This window comes from Pituophis catenifer, unplaced genomic scaffold, assembly GCF_029215685.1.
Source record: "Pituophis catenifer annectens isolate HBS135680 unplaced genomic scaffold, rPitCat1.0.hap2 SCAF_2, whole genome shotgun sequence".
Lineage (NCBI taxonomy): Eukaryota > Metazoa > Chordata > Lepidosauria > Squamata > Colubridae > Pituophis > Pituophis catenifer.
Window position 1 is genome coordinate 174,094,629 of NW_027256882.1, and position 22,343 is coordinate 174,116,971.

At 40.0% G+C, this 22,343-nt stretch overlaps 2 protein-coding genes across 2 annotated transcripts; one reads left to right on the forward strand and one right to left on the reverse strand.

Moving 5' to 3' along the window:
* Positions 1 to 21: 21 nt before the first annotated feature.
* On the reverse strand, positions 22 to 3,357 carry LOC139310886 (chemokine-like protein TAFA-1). The gene is made up of 5 exons (XM_070935132.1): positions 3,277 to 3,357; positions 1,718 to 1,872; positions 1,074 to 1,214; positions 358 to 482; positions 22 to 173 (listed from the first exon to the last, which is right to left on the reverse strand). Exons 2-5 carry the CDS (start codon positions 1,863 to 1,865, stop codon positions 156 to 158), a joined length of 432 nt encoding a protein of 143 aa, XP_070791233.1. The 5' UTR covers positions 1,866 to 1,872; positions 3,277 to 3,357; the 3' UTR covers positions 22 to 155.
* A 10,273-nt stretch (positions 3,358 to 13,630) lies between these two features.
* Positions 13,631 to 21,987, forward strand: CDK20 (cyclin dependent kinase 20). Its single transcript, XM_070935133.1, has 9 exons — positions 13,631 to 13,741; positions 16,854 to 16,943; positions 17,057 to 17,170; positions 17,863 to 18,051; positions 18,193 to 18,314; positions 18,654 to 18,716; positions 19,379 to 19,502; positions 19,623 to 19,778; positions 21,765 to 21,987. The coding sequence occupies exons 2-9, from the start codon at positions 16,869 to 16,871 to the stop codon at positions 21,951 to 21,953; spliced, it is 1,032 nt and encodes a 343-aa protein (XP_070791234.1). The 5' UTR covers positions 13,631 to 13,741; positions 16,854 to 16,868; the 3' UTR covers positions 21,954 to 21,987.
* Positions 21,988 to 22,343: the final 356 nt, after the last annotated feature.

Sequence of the window (22,343 nt, forward strand, 5' to 3'; positions counted from 1 at the left end):
AAAGTCACAGTGCATCCAGCAATATGATGGTTTGTCCTCCCCACTGGACAAAAGGTTTGCATGCCCACTAGCATTCATCATGAAGTTGATGATAATTACAGTATTTGAAATCGGTCATGCCTTCTTCAGAGATGGGTTTTCCATTACAACAGACTTCATTTCCTGGGATGGATCTGAAAAACAAGCCAGGATAAATTGTTACATGGAAATTAAATCTCCTCCACTATTTGTGCAATGGGCTTAAAAAGAAAGGAATAAAACCTTGACAATCCTTAAGACTAGATACACATTTGAGATACGGGAAAAGAAGTGGCATCCTGTGCAGACATGACTTGTCAGGGTTGTGAGAAACCTTACCTTGGTGGTTTTAACACGGTTTCCTAATGAGCACATCCAACCTGTGTTGTCAGGTAATGCTTTGCACTCCTCTTCAGCCTGGCAGGGCTGCATATCGCACCACCACTTTCCTGTCACAATGGAGGCTATAGAATAGAGGGAGACACTTTTTACCATCCCTCCTTAAGGCCATGAAGTTTACTGACATTGGTAACTTGTTCCCTGCGGATATGGCAATTCAATAGATTTGTCGTCAAGATGGAATGCCTCTAGTCTATTTGGGCCTCTTGGCATCAAGAGGTTATATAAATGGGACTTCCTGAATTCCATGCTAGCTAACTAACTTGTCTCTGTCCTTGAATCAAGTATCCTGCTTTATCATGGAAGTCTTGGCATAATAAATACTATTTGAGGTCTTTTAAGACCACCATAACCACTACTTACATCTGGCCTGAGAGAGCCATTATATAGAACACACATACAGTTCTCTAACAAAAGAGGCTCCAACTATCAAGCCCTTCAATCATCTTTTCTTCAGTTTACATGAAGAAGCCATCCTCCTCCTCACCAATATCTGTTTATGCACATTTGCTGGGGGGTTTTCCTCTTTATTTTGGATCCATGTTTTAATCTCTTCCCAGGATTCTTATTGCTTAGATTCTTGGTCCTTATATCCCCTTGGGTTTTCCTGTCACTTGGGGTTAGGAGAAAGAAAGATCTTGGCTCCTAGTACTTACTGTCCACACAAGAAGGTTTGCCACGGGTTGTGCCAGCCACTTTGCCTTGGAGACAGGAGCATTGGATAGTTTGGGACCGTTCTTCAATATGGTTCCGGTTGCAACAGCGTTTGACAGCAATCACTTTGCAGGTGCCCCCATCTGTGGTGGAGAACAGTTGAGAGGGAAGATGGGAGGAAGAACCAGCACTGAGGATTTTTGTCTTCTGCACCTTTTTTTTTTCTAGCACAGAAGAGTGAAGGTTCTAATCTGGTGTCAACAACACATGCACACATACTTTACCTCTTGTGTGACAAAACTGCAAGCAAATTGGAATGCATCTGGATGATAGTTACTTGAAATTATTTGCATTGTCAAATTTGCTGTCATTTGGGTGGAGTTGCTGTGTCCTGTGATGCTTAGAGATTACTATGCCTATTTGGAAGACTCCACACTTTAAGAACTGAAGTATACAGTAATTCTATTTGTGCATAAAAACAATTGGGGGGTGCTCAAACTGATGTTAACAGAAAATGCACAAACTATTATCCAATCAGATAACTTGGGAAAAGACAATAGACCCTAAGTTTCCAAAATGAAGGCTGGAGTTAATACCTTTTACTTAATACTCAACCCTCCCCTTCCCCAGAACAGAAGGAACTCACTGATCACTGGGATTTGATCTACTGTTGTCTGGTACCAATATTGATCATGATGATGTTGACTCTGAATGGGAAACTCTTGAGCAAAGGTGCCTGGCCACATGACAATGATGGAAACCATTAGGAATGCTGGAAAGAGGTGGCACATCATGTTAGAGCTGCAAAAGAAGGATAAGATTGCATAGCGAGCAGGGGAAAGGAAAATGGAATCCTATTTTACCTGGTTCTTCTTACTTTATTTAAGCTTTGGCAAAGTTTCCATGGTGAGGAGAACAGTTGCATCATAGCCATCTGGGACTATTCCAATAGAGGGGGATGTATTAAAATGGAACGGCTTGAAGACAGTTTCTTCCACCTATGCTTAGAAGGGGTGTAATTCCTGATGTACTGTTATAATTTGTTTTGAAGTTGTGAATTGGCTTTTCAGAGAACTTGGCTGCTGAGTCTCATTTCACGATCTTGACTTATGAAGTGCAAGATCACATAGGCTCAAGATGACAGGAAAAGAAAGGGATTAAAAAAACCAAAAACCATCGAGATAATTTTATGATACCTATGTACTTCTCTTCAGGAAAGACACCCCAGATCTTTGGAAGGCCTTTTCTCAATGTGAATTCTTACATAGTTGTGTCTTTAAAAAAAAAATAGAAAGGAAAAAACCACAAAAGTATTGGGCAAGTGTCACCAGTACATTATCGAAAGTGCATACATGCCTATTAAAAATATTGTTAATTGTGAAAGTATACCACGCATCTACAAAACAGTATGCGCTAATTAGATGGGATTGTGTATATTTGATTTCCTACACTACTTTAAAATGCAAAGTGAAAAAAGCTAGGATTCACTTTTCCAGAATTCTGTATTTGTTAGGACTAATATCAATCTTCTGTTATTGTTTATTTGGCATATTCTCAGTTTGTTCCAAACAAAATACATTTTACATTGCTTGACTTTCACACTTTTGGCAGGTATGCTAACATACACTTTGCAGCCCAGGACTGATCAGGAATACCGTATTTTTCAGAGTATAAGACACACCAGAGTATAAGAGGCACCTTAGTTTTTGGAGAGGAAAATAAGAAAAAAGCTGATTGGCAGGTGGATCAGACTCCCGGAATACCCCCAATCAGCTGTTCCCAGAGGTGAATTTTAGCAACAGGTTCCTTGGTTGTGAGCTCTGTGCCTTGCTTTTTTTTTTCTTTTTTTTTTCTTTTTTTTCCTGCCTCTGAAACTTCTGAAACTCCTTGCAGAAAAAACTTTTTTTCCTGCCTCTGAAAGCCTCCGAAACAGAGCTTCAGAAAAAACCTCTGAAGCTCTGTTTGGGGGCTTCTTTTCTGAAGTTTCGTTTCTGATGCTTTTTTCAGCCTCTGAAACCTCTGTTTGAGAAGCTGGGCGGGGCTACATTCGGAGCATAAGACGCACCCAGATTTTCACCCTCTTTTTTAGGGGGGAAAGGTACGCCTTATACTCTAAAAAATACAGTAGCTTGAAGACTATCTTACTCTGTTTTCTGTGCTGGAAGTTCAGGAAGGTATTTATTACCTTGGACCAACCTTACTGACCTGAATGGGCACCTTATTTCTGAATCGGCACTTGAGCAGGTTCAATCAGTAGCAACACTTGTTTCAAAGGAGTTTGTTGTTTGTTGAGCCTAGATGAAAGAGGGCAAAATCAACTCGGAAAACTAAAACAACCAAACTAGAACAACAGTCGAGTAATGTTTATTTTCAACAAGAGAAACTGAGATACATACGTTCATGTGTTGATTTTTACAAATACAAAGTACAGGTAGTCTTTGACTTACAACCACATCTGAGCCCAACATTTATGTTGCTAAGTGAGACATTTGTTAAGTGAGTTGCCCCATTTTATGACTTTTCTTGCCACATTTGTTAAGTGAATCACTGCAGTTATTAAATTAGTAACATGGTTATTAAGTGAATCTGGTTTCCTCATTGACTTTGCTTGTCAGAAAGTTGCAAAAGGTGAACACATGACCCTGGAATACTGTAATTGTCATAAATGTGAATCAGTTGTGAAGCATCATGTGACCATGGGGAATGCTATTAGGGTTAGAAGTGTGAAAAACGGTCATAAATCATTTTTTCCAGTGTCATAACTTTGAACAGTCACTAAGCGGACTGTTGTAAGTCAAGGACTACCTGTATGATTTGATGGTGAAGAGTTTGGGTCATTTTGTGATGTTCTATGGGGCAATGTTAATGTATTCATTCATTCTGTGGCATGATTGGGGAAGTTTTCTTTCTTCAGCATATCTATAGATCTTGTGCTTTGGGGATTTTCTATTGGAAAAGTGATATCTGGTAGTATAGAATCAGAATAACTTGGAATTATTAAAAGAGGTGGATCTCCAGTTTGTCTAGAATTCTCTGCTGGTCTACATGATTAATTCCCAGTTTTTCAGCAGGCATCCTATGGTGGAAGGAAATTGTCCTGTGCATTAATGTTACTTCAAATTAGTTTCCATAAGTTGACCTGCAAACTTAGAAGTCTGATCTAAGCACGTGGTTACTCATAATGTAGAGAAGCCATTTTCCCAGCTAGGTGACCTGAGCCTTTTCTTGAAGAAGCAACAAGGAAGCATCTTTTCTGTTGGCTCCCGCCCTATTATCCTGCTGGAGGTGAGGTTCACCCCACACACTCTTGGCCTTCCAGAAGAGCACAAGTAAGTGATGCTGAGAAAGCACCTTGAGAAGGAATAAGAGATGTTGAAGAAAATAGTTCAACCCCATCCAGGACACAACAACATTTGTATACATAGATCATGGCTAGCATTGATAATGCATGAGATCTTGAGTCAATGGTAAACATTCAGTTTAATGTATCAACACTGTGCCTCTGCTGTAAAAAAAAGGGGGGGCAATAGCATGTTATGAATAATAAGATAGATTATAATGTCCTTACAGTATATAAATTGTGTGACAATATCTGGAATATTGTGTGCGTTTCTGATTGTCACATCTCAAAAAGGATACAGTAGAGCTGGAGAAGGTTTAGAGGAGGGCAACTAGGATGATCAATGGACAGGAGCCTTTTTGAAGAAAGGCCAGAATGTTTGGGGGATTTTTAATCTAGAAAGAAAGCCAATGACGGGACATGGCAGAGGTGCAGAAAACTATACATGGTGTGAATAAAGTGAAAAAGGAGAAACAATTTCCCCCTTCCCAAAATACTAGAAGCAGAGATCACTTAATGAAATTTGAATCCTGGAAAAATCCAGCAATGCATATAATAGTATCTAAGATAGGGATATAAATTCCAGTCTGATAATTCCATCTTTATTAGATCCAGCCCAAGTGTTTCCTGATTATTTCACAAGCGAAGGCTGCTTACAGAAAGCATGACTTCTCATTTGATCAAGCCAAATGGTTTAATTATGAAAAGCATTGTTAAATTAAGGTGCCAAGACTGGTATTCGGTGTAATATAACCATTAAGTCAGTTGATTCCTCCATAGTAGGAAAGGATGATGTTATACTTGGTTCCTAGAACCACAGATGATACAGTATTAAATCTAACCCATAAAAACCTTTGTGTAAAATGGGATTAAGATAAATATGTAAAATTTTCTACTAAATGGTGGCTAAATAACAGTCCCTGTAAATAAGAATAATGTCTATGGTGCTTTTATTGCAGTGGTGCTTTCTTTTACCCTTGGAGCAAGAATTGAACTCGGAGGTCACTATGCTTTTTTCCGAGGAAAAAACTGAGAAGGGAGATGGGACAGCCTCTCTCACAGTGTATTTTAAATCAGTATCTTAATTAGCAAATTCTCAAACCGGCATCATCATCATCATCATCATCATCATCATCATCATCATCATCATTATTATTATTATTATTATTATTATTATTATTATTATTATTATTGAGAAAATACTTGTTTCCAGAGACAAGAATGTTTAACACAAGAATTGCAGCTCACATAATCTAGCTCTCATAAATTTCTATAAGATTCTATAGTCTATGTGCTATACAGTAAAAGACTAAAAAGATACTATATAAACAATGGGTTGTATTATTTAGAATGCCAAAATAGAAAAGGTATTGATTAATTAGTGACTTCAGGTGTTACTTGAAGCACTTGAAGTCATGCTTATGCACTCATAACATCTAGTCAAATGGAAATGCAATAAATTGTGCAATACTTTGTATAAGAACTTTTCAAGGAAGGGCTCATTGAACATTTTGTGCAAATGAAATCAAAGTCCTGGATTTGTTACTCCTGTGGGGATTGAAATGTGCCAGTGATACATTTTATACCAAAGAGTTCAAAATATGTTTCTCCTGCTGCTGGGAACTAACTCCTAACTTGGGAGTTTTGTCCCACTGCATTGAGAATATCCAAGATTCTGAATTTTTCAATCCAGCAAAATACTCTGCCGTAGCGCTTTCTATGAATACCACCCCCACCCCATGTTAGATGGGTTCAAATGCAGAAGGGAACAGAAATACAGAATAAACAATTTCTTCTGTAATGGACAAGCGATAAAAACTACAGACTTAGTTCAAGTGGGATTCTTTTACTGTTTATGTCAGGAGCAATGATAAATGGAATTTTAATTTTGTTTGGAAATTTGAGACATTTTTAAAATGACTAGTTCATCCCATAAAATACTGATGTAGTTTATTATTGGATTGCCACTTCTCCCATAAATCATTACCTACCATACTACAACATTACCTGAATAAACTTTTAAAAGTCACCCAGGCCCCATTCTCATTTCTTACCTGTGATTCTGTCCTTGATGCTGAAGTGTTCTCACCTCTCTGTCCCAGCCATGGCAGCAGGGTCTATGGAGCCTGGAAACATCCTCTTCTTTGTTCGTATTAATTCTCTTTTTTTTTTGGAAAAGATGGAGAAAAATGTTCCGAGCGCTCAGAGTTCTGGAATCAAAGTCACTATTCTGGCAGCTTTGATCTGCCCTGATCATAACCTTACAATCTAGCAACTCACTGCTCCCTCAGCTAGATTTGGTGCCAGAACCAAAAGTTCTGGCTGCCAGCCCTCCTTCTGTAACCCAGCAGATGTCTCAGTATCTGTGCAAGATTTTGAGTCTGCCTGTTCTTCAGCTTTGCTTTGACTGATATATGTATACACATGTGTCTGTGTAGGAGAACTCCAGACGGCCTCTTTTGTGCTTTTCTCCTTTATGCTTTCTGTTCAAAGAGCCCTCCTGCTACATCCCACACAATGCTGCCTCCTCCGGATTTTGTTTCTGACACCACTCTTGCTGGGATATGAGCCAGCTTTGATGGCCTCTCTTTGCCTTCACTGCTTCTCACTTTGGGATAAAGTGTTAAAAAAAAGTTGGAGCCACAGAGGATGCATCTAGAGATTTCTGTAATTCTTTGATGAAAGGAAAGGAAAAGAAAGAAAGAAAAACAAAGGGAGGAAGGAAGGAAAGGTCATGCCTATTTTGCTGCCCTAGGATTGGTGACACATATTTTATTGCTGTTCTTATAAAACAGTGGGAGGTATGTTTTATTTTAAAGCATATTCTTTGATTTGCAAAAGAGTATGTTTTGTATGAAAATTGCACCGGAATAAGGTGTGGTTATATTGTGGTAGATATTAATCTATAGCTGAAATTTCCGATATTTCAGTGCCATCTTAATTTCCCCATCCTGGGACTATGTGGCCAGTACCAGCATATTTTCCTCTTTTTTCCTTTTCAATCCTAGCCACCCATCCCAATTTGCAGATCCAAAAGACAATTACCATATCTATGATTGAGAGTGCAGAGATTAATGGTGGAGAGTGATGGATCCTAGTGAATGCCATTGTTTTCTTTTTTCCAGGACCAATTCCATCATTAGCCACAGATGGTAACTGAGATGAGGTTGACAGACTGAATTACAGTTTATCCTTTCCACCCTTCTCTTCCTCAACCTCATTCTGCATGGATGATAAATTTCTCCACAGTTAAACACCATCTTCACTAATATGCAGTAGAAATTGTAATTGTCAATGTAAGCTCTGGTGTCAACTGAAAATGAGGGTGTGAGGAGTGAAATGTGATAAAATGTCCTCCTAGACAAATGTAGGTTTGCTATTGACCCAGTATCACTGAAGATGGTGAGAATAATGACAAAGTGTGCATGTTGGTGTAATACACGATTTATTAATGAGGCCAGATATGAATAGACTGTTAACTGTTCAGTTGCTTGGTGGGGGTTTTATGATAACTATCTTATACTGCCGTGATGGCGAACCTATGACACGCGTGCCACAGGTGGCACACAGAGCCCTCTCTGCGGGCACGCCAGTCATCACCCCAGCCCAGCTCCACCGCACGTGTGTGCACCTCCCACCGGCCAGCTGGTCTTCGGGTCTCTGCCATGCAGGCATGTGGGGCGGGGTGCATGAGGGGGACGCGCATGTAGGCGCATGTGGAGGGGGGCACATGTGCGGGAGGGGCAGGTTGGTGCAGGCTTTCCAGGCCCAAAATGGGGCATGGGAGTGGTCTCGTGCAGCACCCCTGTGCCCTGTTTTGGTTTCCAGGTTGGAAAAGCCCAAAATGGGGTGCGGGAGGGCCTGGAAAGCCTCCTGCAGCAACCTGGAAGCCAAAATGGGGCGAGGGGGGCGGGGCGTATGCGGGGGAATGTGCATGCATGCACAGGGAACACGTGTGTGAGGCGCATGCACCGGGAGCACTCACATTGCATTTTGGGGGTTTGGGCACGCGCACATGCATTCATGCGTGCTTTGGACACTCGGTACCAAAAAAGTTAACCATCGCTGTTATACTGTATTGAAAGTAGAACTTTGCTAGTGTAGCAACCAGTAGTAGACTAGCATTGGGATTTCGAAAAGCCCATAGGGGTAAACTGGCTTGCTTGGAATGGAAGCTACATTTTTTCCACCGATAGGGCTTTTATTATTTTTTTTTAAATATTACTATTATTATTATTATTAAATAATAATAACATTATTAAAGGAACATTATTCTCTTGGGCATATTCAGACTGCGTTTTCATTAAGAATAGGAAAGATGAAAATTTCATCTCTAAATACAGTTACAACAGTTCATTTAGTGACTGTTGGAAGCTACGGCGACACTGGAAAAAGTGACTTATGGCCATTTTTCACACATGACTGTTGCAGCATCTCCATGGTCACATGATCAAAATCCAGAAATTTGGCAACTGACCTATATTTATGACAGCTGCTCTCTGTGTGTGGGGGGGGTGTCACATGACCACCTTTTGCGACCTTCTGACAAGCAAAATCAATGGGGAAACCAGATTCACTTTACGACCATGTTACTAACTTTACAGCTGCAACGACTCATTTAACAATTGTGGCAAGACAAGTCATAAAAATGGGAGCAAAACTCACCTAACAAAGGTCTCGCTTAGCAACAAAAATTTTGGGCTCAATTGTGGTTGGGAGACAAGGACAATCCTGTATTGCGTTTCCCTCCTCTACATTCAGGATGAGGATTGGCTTTGAGGGCAGGAAGTGCAAACTGTACACATTCAGTGGTGGAATCTTCTTTATACTTACTCTTTTCAGAAAAGCAGATGCTGATCTTGTTCAAATCAGTCCCTCACTAATACAGCTTTCTCTTTCTAGGGCTTTATGAAGCAGTACCACCAAGGTAGATGTGCTTAGAAAAGAGTTTTAGCTTTCAGTAAATATCTGTATGCTATTCATAAGATACTGCCAATTGAATTTTGCTAAATCTATCATTTTACTTAAAAAAAAAGTATTTGTCTTCTTTTCATTCAGTCACAAGAGAAATAATTGAAAGGGAGTCAAGTTGTGCTGTACAGTGTGTATAACAAGTGAATGAATACAATGGTGCCGTTGAAAACATCCAAGTTAAAATTAAACAGAATAAAAGTAGGGTCCCATTGTCCACTATTGAGCACCCAAATAAAATATATATAGAGAGACAATGTATTCCAAATAAAATGTTCAGATATTTTTAAGAGATACAAAATAGTAGAGATGGGCGAACTGAAATACTCTGCCATCTGTTGGTAAATAAATTCAGACAAATGCATCCAGGGATGAAAAATGGAAGAGAGATGAATTTAATGTGTCTGCACAGAAAGGTGAGGAGAAAATCTAAAAAACCAAAGGAATGACTATGAGAGTGAACAGTTCACCAGATCACAGAGACAGAGATGGTGTCAGAAAAATAAAAGCTCAGAATGGTTCAAGGTGTGCCTTGTTGTTGTTAGTTGCGAAGTCATGTCCAACCCATCGCAACCCCATGGACGTTCCTCCGGGCCTTCCTGTCCTGTACCATCCTCTGGAGTCCGTTTAAGCTCATGCCTACTGTTTCAGTGACTCCATCCAGCCACCTCATTCTCTGTCGCCCTCTTCTTCTTTTGCCCTCAATCGTTCCCAGCATTAGGCTCTTTTCCAGTGAGTCCTTCCTTCTCATTAAGTGGCCAAAGTATTTGAGTTTCATCATAGGAAATAGTGTGCATAGGAAGCGATATTTAAAACAAAAGAAACAATCTATTAATTGTTCAGTGAAGAACGCAAAAGAGAAGGGGGAAAAACATTTACAGTATTCAATTCCTAACTTGGGTCAGACTGAGAAAAAGAGTTTACTAGAGAAATATACAGAAAGCAATTAAAAATAATTTCAACATGAACTTGACAGAAACATAGGGAATATCTATTGACCTTGACTGAATTCAGATTTTCAGGCCAGATAGATTCCATCAAAGCTCCTGAAGGAAGCTGGCCAAATCTTTGTTTGTTTGTTTGTTTATTACATTTATTTATTTATTCATTAAATTTATATGCCTCTCATATTACTATTGAACAATCCAGGACTTTGCCTGGATTACATAACTGACCTTCTAGCTCTATTATTATCCTTCTATATACCGATTTACTGTTACTATACTCTGAATTGATTTGCCTTGGTAGAGGTCGTATGAAAGGGGATGGAGGGTGGAAATGTATTTGGTTGGTTCACCTGAATCTCGATATAAATTTTAATATTGCGATACCCTTTCTCGTCCGTAATTTAGGATGGGATTAGGTGAGGAACAGAGAGCTAGTCTGGGTTTGTGGTTAAGGCCTCAGGCTGGAAACTAAAAGATTATGGGTTCTAGTCCCATTTTAGGCACAAAGTCACTTGGGGGGTGGGCCTTGGGCCAGTTCTTCTTCCTCAGCCCTAGGAAGCTGAGGCCTCTAGGAAGGGCAAACCATTTCAGAAATCCTGCTAAGAAATTTGCAGGGACTTGTTCAGAGTTACCAGGAGTAAACAGTGACTGAAAGACACACACACTAAGCGATGTAGAAAGATGAGGCCAGAATATGCCTCATGACCCAATCTTTGCCATGGTGAATTGAGATATGTCAGGATTTCATCCTGTTCCCCATGATATCCAACATTTAAATCCCTGGAAGAAACATATTGAAGTTTTATCAGTATAAAGATTTCAGGAATGCAGTTGAAATTGATTTGAGGGCAATATTGAGATGGGTGAGATCTAAGAAACTGAATCTTAAAGTGGGACAATGTAAAAATATTACAAGTTTGGATATCAAAGCGGAAAAGTGGATTACATTTGATTTTGAAAGGAATCATATTCTGCCACAGAACTACAAGTATGTACTTTGGAAATATTCCTTAATCTTTTCATTGTTATTTTTTTTTTAAAAAAATAACAAGTTTGAAAGCCCCTGCTCCAGGGGTGAAATCCAGCAGGTTCTGACAGGTTCTGGAGAATCGGTAGCGGAAATTTTGAGTAGTTCGGAGAACTGGCAAATACCACCTCTGGCTGGTCCCAGAGTGGGGTGGGAATGGGGATTTTGCAATATCCTTCCCCCAGGAGTTGGGAGGGAATGGGGATTTTGCAGTATCCTTCCCCTGCCATGCCCACCAAGCCACACCACGCCCACCAAGCCATGCCCACAGATCCGGTAGTAAAAAAAAATTGGATTTCACCACTGCCCTGCTCTATAGAGCTTCCAACACTGTCCTTTTGTAAGACATCTTCAGTCAATCAAGATGTGATACCTGTCTTTAGAACTGGAATTCTGCATAGCTGTAATGGCAGCAGGTGGCAAGCAAAGCATTTCCTGTGATCTTGGATTTCAGACAAGACAAAAAGAAAAAAGAAGCAATTTCCCCATGGTGAAAATGACAATCTACCCTTTTACTGGCAGTGGATGGTGGGAAGCCAGCAAGAAGATAGCCACCAGACTTGTAATTCAGCAACATCTGAATGGGCATCTTTAGGAAGAGAAAGTCCTATTCATGAATATAAATCCATTAAAGGGTGATAATATTTATTAGGCTCAACTACATAACAGAGGGAGCTAAATCTTCCAGGATTTTTGTTCAATTTAAAAGGGGGAAAATAGAAAAGTTCCCAAATGAATGAGTACTTTTTAATAATGTTCTAAATTCTTGTTCCTTCAATACTCGTTTTGTCTTCTATGCTACCCAAACTTCTGGAGAACTCAAAAGCTGTCATGCACAAACTTCTTTCGCGACGCTTTGCTTTCAGAAAGGGGACCTTCAGGAACCGTTGGAGTCGGGTTGCTGGGCAACGCGGTCCCGTCTCTATAAACCGCAGCAAAATCCCTGCCTGGCGAAGAGGTAAATTGAAAAAATCCCAGTCGTAGAGCCATCATTTCCGGTTCCAATTAGACTCCTCCAAGCTTGAAGCAAAGGTAGCGAAAGTATGCAGCCAATTTAAATACTTGTTCAGCACACCTTTCTGCGGCAGTGACTTCATCACGTGGGGCGAATTGCAGTTTATCGATCCCAGTTCGATATCCTCTTACAGCCTTAAGGCGTGGGAACCTTTTATTTATCTCAAATATGTATTGTTAGATATTATACTATCTTTATTCCAAAGAGGCAAAGTAGATTAACTTTAAGCAATTAGCCCACACCAACACTGTGTTGGAAGAAATGTCCATCTGGATTCAGTTGCAAATCTTTCTGGGACTATTAACAAAGATGGGGGCTGCTTTCCAAGAGCATGTTTCTCCTTTTCTCACCCAGGGAGGTATAATGTTCTGCCTTTTTAATATTTACTAGAATATTTCATTCTTTTAGGAGAGGGGTGGGTGCTAACTTCCTACAATTGATTTATGGAGATGTGTAAATTACATTCCTGTTTTTAATAACATAGTAGGCATAGGATGTGTGAAGCCTCTTTGCTTCTGCAGCAGAGCTTCTCTATGCTGGAGATGGGCGTTTTAGAAACATGAAATATAAAGATAGATTTTGGGCTATATATGTCAAATGAAACCACTAACAGATCTTTGCGATCTTATACTCCTCTCTTCTAAGGGATGTTTTTCAATCTTTCACTAGGACAGCCTGAGTTTCTAGCAGGACAGAAAACTCGGATTTTCCATGACCTGCAGGATTTGTTTGCCCAAAATATGTAAATAAAGATGGCTTTGTTTGATGATATTTTTAAAAGCAGAGGTTGGGGGAAAAAAACAGTGACTAAAGAAGAGCTTAGAACTCTACTAGAACACAAAATAGAACACAAAGTGGCTGCAGAAAGGAGTGAGTGTTGTGGGATCCTTCTAGGGCAGTGTTTTTCAACTTGGCAACTTTAACATATGTGAACTTCAATTCCCAGAATTCTGCCTGATAGCTGGGGAATTCTGAGAGTTTAAGTGAAAATATCTTTTACACACACACACCTCTCTCTCTTTTTACGAAAGGCTCATATGTGAAGTTAGGCTACTACTTGTCATAGAGCAGTGTGGACCTCAACTCCCAGAATCCCCCAGGCAGCATGGGATTGTGGGAGTTGAAGTCCACCCATCTTAAAGTTGCTGAGGTTGAGAAGCCCTGCAACAGAGAACCTGAACTCTCGTGGAAATGCCGGGGATCTGGCACTTGCGGGAGCGCGCGGCATGCTGGGAAACGACCAGCGGGAATCTTTTGGCTGAGCAGCCTCCTGATTCTTCAGGGAGCCGATCGGAGAAAGCGGGCTAGATGGCGGAGTCCTGCATCCCTGGAATCCTTTAAGGGGCCCTGCGCGTGGGTCCCTTAATAGGGTAAGGAGGGGTTTATAGGGTTTTGCATAAGACGACGCGGAGCCCCACTCCAATTATCCCTCCAAGCTGTCCCGCCTGCTTTTTATTTTGTTTTATTTTCTTAAAGCGTCATTACCTTTAATGGGGATTGGGAGAACAGATTCCACACTTTTCTTGAAAAGGAGCAGACAACCACCATTATTACCATTATGCATTAGGAAAAGCGGTGCATTAGCGTCTTAGGCTAAGAGACAAAAAAGGCAACTTACCTCTTTCACATTTTAAATATGTGCGTGCACCGTAACGAGAAAGTATGTAGGAATAGATTTTTCTATTTCTTTCGTACAGTTAGATCTTGAGCAATTGCCCGGTTGGATGGGCAATTTAATAGTATAATTAGAATTAATCCCGTTTATTGCTTTAGTGTATTACGATGGTCATATCTTAAATTTTGATGTCTCTGAAAAGACCCTAGGTATATTTGCAAAAAATTAATGCCTGCTGGGTGTTAAATATTTCGTAAAACAAGGAACCTCTATATTCAATAGCAGTATACCACTGAATATGTTTGGGGGTAGTCGAGAAGTGAGAGAACATTCCTGCTGTGAAATCCTGTTTGTAAAACCAGTGATAGAGATCTAATCTAATCTAGAGATCCATCTAATTCAGGAGAACTGTTGAAATTGATGGTTTAATGTATGATAAAAACTGCTTCCCATGTTCGTGTTTTTGGATTAAAGAAGGTGGGGTGGGTGATGGGATCATCTCGGCACATACAAAGGAATTTGGTTTTTTATCCTCTTCAAAGCAACTATCCTAATATTTCAACTCGGATGTCTGGGATAGGTTTTATGCATATTTCTCTTTCTAAATTATATGCCAGACTTGTATTTCAGAGCACCTAGGTCCCAGTTATTGAGAAAATTGCTCAAGTTAAATAGCAATAGCACTTAATTTAGTTTACTTTATTGTCATTGCACCTCGTACAACAAAATTAAATGCCATCTTCAGTGTACATTATAATTATAAAAATAAAACAGAAACACATCCTTCACATTCTATACAATTGAACTGAAAACCCGATATTGCATTAATATTGCACTATACAGTAGAATTCAATATAGTTACTGCCCTGAGATAGAAGCTGTTTTTCAGCCGATTTGTTCTTGTTTTTATTATCCTGTGCCATCTGCCAGATGGTAAAAGTTCAAAAAAAGGGTGCCCAGGATGAGATGGATCTTTAAGAAAGTTTTGACCTTTCTTAAGGCAGCGGGAGCTATAAAGCTCTTCCAAAGAGGAGAGAGGGCAAACAATGATCCTCTGGGCAATGACGTTAACCCTCTGAAGTGCTGTCCTATCTGCCACTGTGCAATTGGCAAACCATACACAGATGCAGTAAGTTAAAATACTCTCTATGGTGCAGCGGTAGAAGGCCACCAGCAGTTTTTCATTCAGTTGTTGTTTCCTGAGAAGACTCAGGTAGTATAATCTCTGCTGGGCCCTTTTGACCAGTGCTGCAATGTGAGTGCCCCAGGTCAGGTCCTCTTTTATGATAACACACAGAAACTTAAAACTGGCCACTTGCTCCACTCAGTCTCCATTGATAAGCAAGGGCTGGATGTCTGATCTATTTCTTCTATAGTCCACTATAAGCTCCTTGGTCTTATTGGTATTAAGGACCACTTAGACTTATATACCACTTCACAGTGCTTTACAGTCCTCTCTAAGCGGTTTACAGAGTCAACATATTGCCCCCAACAATCTGGGTCCAATAATGAAAAAAAATTCACTTAAACAAGAGGTGGTTTTGCTTTTGAGTCTTTTAATAAAAACAAGCTGATCAAATATTATTGAGGAATTAATACTTATTTGTTATATTCTGATTGATGTTGAACTTGAACTCCCATCCCATATAATATGATTTGTAGTTGGTGTATTCCTATCCTATTTAAATGGAATATTTTACTATTGACTAATTTATAATAGGCTGGGTTATTTTATGTTTTATTTTTCTGGAAAAGGAATTAAAAGAACAGCCTGACTTTGCTTCCTCAATACTATAATACCTTGTGAAAGAATCTTGAAATCAACACTGGAGAAATCCACAAAGTAATCTAGTTAATATCCTATGATGCATTTTAGAAGTTTACTTTGGTTTGCTTGAAAATCTCTTCTATACCACCAAGAATTCTGACTTTTAAAAAATCTTGCCACTCTGTATATGTGCTGGAGCAGAGAAAGTTCAGATTTATTTATAGTATTAAAAAGATTTAAAAGGCTACTCATCTTATACAATATTACCCTGGCTACCTAACAACAGCTACATAAAGAAAACACTATATACAACTGAGATAACATTATACTCCCATCCCAAATATATATGTGTTGTACTTAACTCCCAGCTGGCCAAGTGGCTGGAGGAACAAGTCTTCATGGCCTCATATCGTAATATTTTCTTCAAATGCTGTGTGCATTTTAATGTGTGTATATTATAATGGAAATTTGTTTTGATTCATTTTATGTTCGCCGCCAGGAGTCACTTGTTGAGTGACAATTTATTCCAAATTGAATAAATATATAAACAAATATGCCCACTGATTTCAATGAATTAATTCAAAGATAGAGAATTATATCAAAGATTTAAGTCATAGAATGTTTTTAAAATTGATTTAACAAAATGGCTTCCCCATTAAGAAATTTTGATTCTGTAAAGACCATGTTTTTTTGTTTTTCTTGTTAGTTTCATTTTTTCAGTGACTTAATTTTCTTTGTTGGAAGCCAAAATTAGTTAACCAGTTTCAAAAAAAAAATAGTGCAAGAACATACAAGATGCAAGATGAGAGGTGACCCTGCTTTTTATGCTATTTGAAAGTTTGTCATCAGATGTAGTTCTTTATTTTGAGCCTTTTGAACTGTTTGTAGTTTTATATAGATTTTAAAGCTAATTTTAATTGTTTTAAATTACGTTTACTTTTTGGAGTGGTTAGGTTAGCAGTCTAATGTTAGCTTGAGAGAGAAAAGTGGGACATACTTTTAACAAAGAAAAAGGGAAAAATGAATCACACGTTATTTAATAAGAATGCATGAATCCCAGGCTGGAACAGATGAGCTGACTTTTCTTTGTCTGTTTCAGTTATGAGAAGGCACCATGGATCAATATAGCATTCTTGGCCGTATTGGAGAAGGAGCCCATGGCATTGTTTTCAAAGCCAAGAACATAGAAGTAAGCGAAATTCCTCATGATCTCTGATGCCAATATAGCCAGCTTTGCCCCCCCCTCAAGTTCTGGGGATGAACATCTGCTTCCAATTTTTATTTTGCTCCCTTACCTGGCAGACTGGGGAGACTGTGGCCCTGAAGAAAGTGGCTCTCCGTAAGCTGGAGGATGGGATCCCCAACCAAGCCCTGCGGGAGATCAAGGCTTTGCAGGAGATTGAGGAAAACCAGCATGTGAGTAGCTTGTGGAAGTGAGGATTCATGAGTTAACTGGATCAGTTAATGGGATTCTCAAGTTCCATCTCAGGCCAGGCCTCTAATAAACTAACCTTTCAGAACAAATTAGCTTGGTTTACATATCGCACTAAGGCAAAATAACCTGAGGGAGGGAGTCAGATCAAGATTATGGATGAACTGAGCCATTATAACTTCGTCACGACTTTCCCTTCCTCTGAAACAATTTGCTGCCACTCCCTTGATCTTCTAGAAACATGTAAAAACCGGCTATATTAATTACTAGATTTTTACCTAATAATTGGATAACCCATGCCCCACTGGGTCATTGTTTCAGAGACATTTCCTTACTTAATCAGAGAAGCAGAATGACCACAGATGGGCAAAAAGCAGTGGGAGTGGAAGCAATTTCCTGTCAATTTTACTCACAAACTTCTTTTGGAGCGCTAATTGACCAGCTTAAAGAAGCTTAATGAATTGTCTCCAGCATAAAGATACTGTAGGTGTTGGGGGGGGGGAATAATATAATTTAAGGCTTTGTAAACACTTTCAGATGGCTCATACTGTGTCAGACATTCAGTCACTTAACACGCTATACTGAGGATGGAAGCCTAGGTAAATCTTTTTATGATACCAATTGTGGGACAGGTCACCCAATATTGAATCCAACTTGTTTAACTTCTCTCTTTTAGGTGGTGCAATTGAAAGACGTTTTCCCTCATGGCACAGGGTTTGTGTTGGTATTTGAGTATATGCTGTCTGATCTGTCCGAGGTGATCCGCAACTCTGAACAGCCTCTTACTGAAGCCCAAGTGAAAGGCTACATGCTGATGTTGCTCAAGGGGGTGGCTTTCTGTCATGCCAACTCTATTATGCACCGGGTGAGGCCTGGTCAAGTTTGACCATAAGATGGCTTCCTTCTCCCAGGAAGATCACACCTTGTTATTTAACCCATTGATGCTGTGCATCTGGTTCTTCCTTAGCTTCTAAGATGTTTTCAAATTCTTGCCTTGTCATTTCAGGATCTGAAACCAGCCAATTTGCTGATCAGTTCCACAGGGCAATTGAAAATTGCTGATTTTGGTTTGGCCCGGGTGTTCACCAGTGATGGAGACAGACTATATAGCCATCAAGTGGCCACCAGGTAAATAGCAATGGGCATGAGGTGTGGATTGAGCATTTAGCCAGGGAAGAGAGAATCAAACTGGAAGATGCCTACATCTCCAACTCATAGCTATAGCTACAGCTAACGTGTTTAGTGGTAATGGAAGTTGGACAAAATAGCTCAGCGACATTCCGAGGGGGTCCTTAGATTCCCAGTTCAGACTTTATTCCAAGATTTTTGAAATAGGTCCTAAATGTTAAAAAGGTGCTGGAGTCTTGTTGGCACCACACTTGAAAATTATGGGGACTAGAGTTGAGTTTCATTGTGAGAGATGAATAGAGTTGTGTATAATATAATTTGTGTACTTTTCCCAATTAGGTGGTATCGGGCTCCAGAACTGCTGTATGGTGCTCGAAAGTATGATGAAGGTGTAGATCTGTGGTGAGCAGCTTTGATCTCTTTCACTTAATCAGTCTGGATTGTTCTATTTCTGGGCTGTTTTAAGGGGGCAGCCTTGGAGTGTTAGAGATGCAGTTGCTGAACTGACTGAAAGCCTTGACCACAATACCACCAGATTATACTGTGCATAATTGATATGCACAGTAGGTGGAAAATTGCCAAGGGAATCCAATACAATTATACTTTTTAAGGGAGGAAATTATAAAGCAGATGTTGAAGGAAAGTTAAAAAAAAAAATCCAGGTTTCTCCAAAATGCTAGGAAATCACTCAGAATCACAATAATCAACATTTACCTATAATATATTTCCTAGATCAGGAAAAGTGTTATTACCATCATCCTGATTAATCAACAGTATTAAGGAAACCTGGAGAAAAGGAATCTTCCTTCAGAAAAGGGTAGCCTTTCCCAAATGAGGAAAACAAAAAGAAATGCAAACTTACCCGAAAGAAATTGAAGTCTACAAAATGGAATGTTGAAACTTTTCTTTGGGGAAAAAAAAAACCATATTGAAATCAAGAATCAAAGATGTTTCACTGCAAAAGAAGTAGGAAACTGGTTAGGGAAGGGATTGATTGTTTGGATGACGGAGATGTTTCCCCTTATCCCTTCATCCAGCTACCTCTTTTTTTCCTCTTTAACCAGGGCAGTCGGCTGCATCTTTGCTGAACTTCTCAACAATTCTCCCCTCTTCCCTGGAGAAAATGACATTGAGCAGCTGTGTTGTGTCCTCCGGGTGCTTGGCACACCTAATCAAAAGACCTGGCCGGTGGGTTCAATAACCATTAGCTCGCCCGCAGGGATTAGGGCCTGGGGGAGGAGCGTGGACCTTTAAAAGTGAAGAAACCAACAGCCAAGTCCCCCCACTGTTATTCTTTTGCTGGGACAGGAGATTACAGAGTTGCCTGATTACAACAAAATCTCCTTCAAAGAGAAGCAGCCCATCCCTTTGGAGCAGGTGGTTCCTGATGCTTCTCCACAAGCAGTGCAGCTCCTGAAAGAATTCCTGGTTTATCCTTCGAAGCAACGTATGCAGGCAGCCCAGGTAAGGGGGAGCAGTGAGGCTGCCGGTATAGTGCAGCATCCTGCAAAGAACAAAGCAAGGAGCTTTATGGGACTGTATGAAGCAACACAGTGTACAGGCAGTCCTCAACTTACAACAGTTTGCTTAGTGACCGTTCCAAGTTACAACAGCGCTGAAAAAAGAAACCTTATGACCATTTTTGACACTTATGATTGTTGCAGCATCCCCATGGTCGTGTTTTACATTTGGACGCTTGACAACTGACCCACATTTATGATGGTTTCAGTGTCCATGGTGATCATTGTTTGCAACCTCCTGACAAGCAAAGTCCATGGGAAAGCCAGATTCACTTAATAACCGTGTTACTAATTTAATAAGTGCAGTGATTCACTTAAGAAATGTGGCAAGAAAAGTCGTAACATGGGGCAAAACTCATTTCTCACTTAGCAACATAAATTTTGGGCTCAATTGTGGTCATACATTGAGGACTATCTGTATTGGCCGAAGTCAGTATGTATGAGTCTTTCTTTGAAACTACTACATGTAGATTAAGGAAGGAGTAGTTTGAGCCCCTTGTGACTGTCCAAACCCAATTACATGCTCAGTAAGCCATGATGCTTTCTTAAAAAACACATTTTTCACATGTCGGAGAAAGTAGCGGACATAGAATTTTTATGAGTGCCAAATTTTGATAGATTGAAGTTGTGACCCTGCTTTAGTAAAATTGCTTTTGGAGGTTAATGTCAGCTGCCAAACAACTGCAGATAAAAGCAAGAGTATAGTCCAGGGGTGAAATTGAATTGTCCCTGCTATGGAGTTCCTTTAGATTTACCCACTTGTGGGCATCTTCCACTCCCTACCCCAGGCTTAGCTTGTAACAAGGAAGCTGAGAAAATAAGCAGTGGTTTTATAAGCACTTTTGTATTGCATTTAAACCTGATCTAGGCTTATCTCTTGGAATTCCCTAAGAGCGCCAAAGATTGTATCCTTATTTTGGATACTTGTTGAAAATCAAACCCGGGGAACAGTTTACTTATAAAATTTCTTGAGAAATTTTGCTCATTGAGAAGAAAGCAAGTTCATTCTGTTATCACCAAAAGAGGGCACTCCAACCTACTTTGCTGTTTTGCAGTGGATGATCTATGATCTTTTGCAGAGCTACGAATGTCCATTTCCCTAAAGAAGCTTCTCTAGATAATGAGCAACCTGTGGTACTAATTCAAAGGCAACATGCAACTATTCCACCTTAATAGATATGTTTTTTTTTAAAAAAGAAACAATACTAAACAGTAGTGGGAAAACATGAGAAGATTTAAAGAGGGAAATTACATCCCCCACCTCATGTGAAATTCTGTGAATAAAGTGGAGGGATTGCACGGTAGAAGCTTGTTCAAACTTTGTTCATCCAGCATGAATGGCCCATATCCCCTTTTTGCTGTTAGCAGCCTTCCCTAGCTGATACAGGTAGTTCTTGATTTATCACCAGTTGCTTAGCAACAGTTCAAAATTCTAACGGACCTACCCAGACGGTACTTATGACCCGGATTTGAAGTTCCAACTCTTGGACACCTCCACTACCCCAAGATAACACGAACACTTAGTGGCTTAACGGTTGGGTTGCATTTATGGCCATTTGCAACATCAGTTTTACAAGGGTTTTGCTGAAAATTGGTATTTACTTCTGGCCCAGAGCAAACCATGGACTTACTTAACAATTGCAATGTTTGTTTAATGACTGATGCAAAAAAGGTCATAAAATCACTTCACAACCATATCATACAACCATACGATTGTGATGGGCAGGCTTCATTACAATTGTAACTCAAGGACTACCTGTACTTCCCATAATGCTCAACCAGTAGGAGATCCAATTCTCTGTCCCCCCCCACCCCCAAAATTGAGGGAGGCTTTCTGAGAGTTTCCAGGATTCTCAATGTGGCCATAGTGGGAGATGCTATCGGATTTGGTCAGAGCCAGTCAGATGATTTCTTTCCTTTTGTTCCTCAGGCACTTCTGCATCCCTATTTCTTCACGCCCCCTCTGCCGGCCCACCACTCAGAATTACCAATTCCCCAGCGTGGGGGCAAAAAGATTCGTCAGGGGCTCCAGCACCAGCGTGATTTCCATGTGGAGCAGCCCCTGGAAGGGTCAGTTGTAGATCTGGAACTGGTGGCACCGTATGTGATTGATGTATAAAATTGCTCTCCTTTAAAGTCTGGCTTTTATACCATCTCGTGAAGCAAGTTTGGTTCTTCATCCTGAGGCACTTTAAATTCTTGTGGGAAGGCGCTGTGCATTTATTGGCTCTATGTGTGGGTAACCATAAGCCTGTAACCCAGTGATATCACACAGATGGCTGAAACGAATCCAGTATTTTCAAAAGCATGAAGGTGTTTTAACTTTGTCCACCATACGTGAGCCTATTGGATGGCTGAATTCAGTAGTTTCTGGCAGATATTTCGTGGCCGAAATTCTGCAAAAAGAGACTGGGGAGGAGCAGTATGTGTAGCCTGCATTTGTCCCCTTTTATTTTCAAGGGAACCAATTTATTGAATGATTTGGTGGCAGCAGATGACAAAAGAGGGA